We start from the raw sequence: 4,290 nt of genomic DNA on the forward strand, positions 1-4,290 counted from the left end.
TTTCCTATGTTGCGCTGCTGTTTTTATCTGCCTTCCATTTTAACCTAGTTAAGGCAAATATGTTTTCTGTATGTGTAGCAAGGCATAGATGTCATTATTTGCTTAGAACTTGGGAGTCAAGCTTTAATCTGAATTCATTATACTCTCATTTAACAATTGCTGTAAGCATTATTGAATGTTTAAAGGCACAGAAAATTTGTGATTTTTATGTGCAGAATACATTCTGTGATGTTGCAAAGCTTCGTAAGCCAAAGTTATTTTACTAAACATTCCACCCTCTTGTATTGAAACATGGAGGCATCACTTTAATCTAGTTTTAAGTGGGGGAGTAACGTAAACACAAGTAATTCATTACATATTTTAACAGTAACATATTAGCTTTTAAAATTGCATAAATAAATGTATGAACATTTTCTTGCAAAACTTCAGCCGATTAGTAATATACAGCTACAGTGTAATATTTTGCATTCCACATCTGCTCATCCATTAGGAGTGAATGTGTAGAAATGTCCGCATGAATCATTTAGGTGGAATGTGAGAAAACGTGTGTTTAAGCTATTCCTCAGCTGCTACTTTTCTACATTGAGTCATGTTGTTTAAACATAATGTCTTCATCTATGACTATTCTTTTTTGGATTGGGAATGAACGTTGCTGTTGAACCCCTTCTGTATATACAAGGGCTCACTGAAGCATGGTAGATTGCAAAATGAAAGAGTTAAGTAATTTGAGGGCCTTTATTGGTAGATCTGCAAGTAAAAATTACTATTTCATAATCCAAAACGTGAGTAAATAAATGTAAGTTTTTCAGGTGTAGAGAATTGTCATGCTGACTATGTATGAGTCCAAAAACTATTATAAACAATATTTAGGTTTGTAAAAAAATGGCTTTCTTTCCCATATTTTTCAGTTAAATTGTTGTACGTGCTTGATCTCAGTTTTACTTCCATACCTATTTTATATATATATATATATATATATATATATATATATTATTTTTTATTTCCGTCATTTGTATCGTCCTAGATAGATTGTTTATGGTGAGCGTAAATGGAATGAATGTGTGTGTGTGTACATTGGTGTCGTACTTTTTTTAAATTGCTGAAATGCATCGATTTATATTGAAATGTAGTTCAAATCTTTGCAAATGTATTGTAAGTTTTTTCTTCAGTTTTTGTGTTATTCATAGACACTAAAATCCTCAAGTGCTGTGCTTCACATTTTTGTATCGTTTAATTAATATTTGTCTGCTGCGAAGTTAAAGTGAAGGGTGAAATATGTTCAAACGTACTTAAAGCGCACACAAACTTCAAGCCAAACTCAACTTACAAAATCATGACCATTCCAAAACTTGAAATAAGTTTGTAGCCCATGAGTATAATTTGAAAATTGTGTATATTTTAGTACTGATGCAGACAAGAATATTAATTCAATATCTTTGTTTATGATATGGTTCTGAAAATGGCACAATACATTGATTGATTTTGTGTTTTAAGTCCACTTTATGCATAGTAAGGCTAATCGGGACTAGACCTGGAGTTTAAAGTGGGATCGGAACCACTATGTGCCTCCACTGGATGTGTGGCTATTTCTTTTTAAAAAGGGTTGGATTTATTGTTGTCAAGAATTAATTGAAGTTACTGCTGAATAACTTAATAAGCATATTGCAAACTCGTGTAGGAATTTAATCTAAGAGATTACTGTTATTTTGATGTCATTATGTAGATATTAAATAAACACATTCTCACATAGCTACAAACATCTTTAACAGTAACACTCAAAGGATTTTTAAAATAACGCTATTATTTTTCGTCATAAAAAGCGTAATTATATAACATGGCCATGATTTACATTGGAGCAAGGTGGAAAGTAGGAGTACCAGGGTGGAAAAGATTGTGCAACACCTCACCCGGTGAAAATTTTAACTGAAGCTGCTACTGCAAACAAGGTAGCCGATCCAAAGACAACATGCAGATAATCAGTTGTAATCTATCTAGCCGTTGTTTATTTCCAATGATCGACTGACCAAATAAAATCAAGCGAATAATAAATATTAAAGAAAATAACAGTACTTCCTCAGTCCACACTTCCCTGCTTCGTGTATCAGATGTTTTCTCCTTCCGCTGTCTGTATTATTACTGCAGTCGCTTTGCGCTAACTTCCCTCCAAATATTCAACAATGTTAAATACACTGAAGTGCCAAAAGTCATGGGATACCTACCTAATAACGAGTGGGACCCCCTCGACCACGGCGAAGTGCAGCAATTCGACGTGGCAAGGATGCAATAAGTCACTGGTAGTCCGCTGAGGGATGTGGTGCAGCCATGCAGTCTCGATTTCCGTCCACAATTCGGTCATTGTTGCAGGTGAAGGATCCTGGGCACGAATAGTCCGTTCGATGAGATCCCACATGTGATCGATAGGGTTCATGTCCGGTGATCTCTGAGGCCAATTCATGCGTTGGAAGTTGCCAGAATGTTCCTCAAAGCAGTCACGCACCATTGCGGTCCGGTGACATGGTGCATTGTCATCCTGGAAAATCCCATTGTTGGCAGGGTACATGAAGTCCATAAATGGTTGGAGATGGTCACCAAGCAGCTGAACATAGTGATGAGCGTTCATTGTCTGGTTCACGAGGACCAAGGGACCCAAACCGTGCCAAGTAGACATGCCCCACACCATGATGGAGCCACCACCAGCTTGCACAGTGCCTTGTTGACAACTTGGGTCCATGGCCTCATGGGGTCTGCACCGCCGATGGACAGTGGTTAGTAGTGGCACACGTGTCGGTCTTCGGCTGCGATACCCCATGGCGGTCTTCAGCTGCGATACCCCATGGAGACCAAATTGTGTTGCACTGACCTCTGAGACACGTTCCTGGGACGTCGTGCATTGATTCCTGCTGTCAGATCACGCACTGTTTCTTCTCTGTTTGCCCGGACGAGTATGACCAGACATTGCCGGTCATGGTCATTCATCACTTGTGGGCAGCCACTGTGTTGTCGCTGATGGGTCGTAATGCCTCCAATGCTGTACTCATGGTCCACCCTTGACACTGTGCGAGAAAAGTTCAGTGTCCGGACGACTTCCGAAATCGCATGCCCCATTCGTCTAGCACCAACTATCATCCCGTGCTCAAATGCTGATAATTCCTGTCGGGTTGCCATCACCACGGTGCACGACATTTCCCTGCACTCGCAGAAGTCTACCTGACAACACTCCAACTGCTTCGCGACTTTCGACTTGTTTGCCGCGATGTTACAGCTCCATCAACTTGTTCCCTCCCGCTATCCCATGACTTTTCGCACTTCAGTGTATTACGAATGTGCTTCCGCTGTGTAGAGTTTTCCCTTTCATCATGAAATGAAACACTTTGCACTGAAACAGGAATAAGCTTTTGACAGTGTAACAATTTTTGCAACACACGAACTGGCACGCAATGAAAACAGCTGACTGATCAACGACCCCCCGTTAATCGACTACAGCGCAGTTAATTTTGACCAAGCTGCTGCACTAAGCAAAGGCAATGCAAGACATTGTTTAAAACATGTCTCTTGCTCTCAGTTGCCCCCCACCTTCTTCTTTGCGCCCGCCATGCTCTGAACAACAGTGTGGTATAAGATACCATAGAAATGTCCCTTTTCCAAAACAAAAATCCCTCGATTTACGATGATATGTAGACTGCCTCCACTCCACCACACAATATCGAATGGAATGGGATTGCAACACTGCATGAACATAGCACAGGTGGTGCTCATCAAGCCCATAATACTGCAAGCTACAGGCGCCAATTGCTTCTCCATCCTTGCGTGCTGCAAACAGCGGCATCTGAGCGCACTGAGAATTGTGCAAAATGAACGCGCCTCAGTCTGCAGGCACTCTTAATACGAAGATATGGTCGCCGATCGAGTGTGGGATCATTTGATGTTTTGAAGGAGATAGTGTTCAGTGAATAAGTATAATAAAAAGTAATTGCATTACATATTTATTTGGGTGTGCACGTGCGGATAGGCAGAAACTGCTTCTGACATAACATCGAAACGATAATCACTGAATTGGATATTTGTGATTCCACTTTACCGCTAAAGAGAAGAGTTGGAGATATGTTGACGTGATTCCAAGTAGAGCTCTTCAAAGCAAGTAGATATGTTAAGAAAACAACTTAACACTGCATTTTTGGAGTTCCACTTGACAGAATGATATTAGGGGCAAATGAAGTGTGACTCTCTCCAGAATATATACACCCCCTGCCAACCCTTTTTTTTTTTATCTTGCTGACAACAATATTTATA

At 40.0% G+C, this 4,290-nt stretch overlaps 1 protein-coding gene across 1 annotated transcript; it reads right to left on the reverse strand.

Annotated features, from left to right (window-relative positions):
* Window positions 1-2,817: 2,817 nt before the first annotated feature.
* On the reverse strand, window positions 2,818-3,183 carry LOC146004115 (uncharacterized). The gene has a single exon (XM_083142779.1). It carries the CDS (start codon window positions 3,181-3,183, stop codon window positions 2,818-2,820), a length of 366 nt encoding a protein of 121 aa, XP_082998905.1.
* Window positions 3,184-4,290: the final 1,107 nt, after the last annotated feature.

This window comes from Lepisma saccharinum, chromosome 21 (genome assembly GCF_977018435.1).
Source record: "Lepisma saccharinum chromosome 21, izLepSacc3.1, whole genome shotgun sequence".
NCBI lineage: Eukaryota > Metazoa > Arthropoda > Insecta > Zygentoma > Lepismatidae > Lepisma > Lepisma saccharinum.

Excerpts from the sequence above, each read along its gene's own strand:
- LOC146004115 (XM_083142779.1), bottom strand. The coding sequence starts at position 3,183 with ATGTCGTGCACCGTGGTGATGGCAACCCGACAGGAATTATCAGCATTT.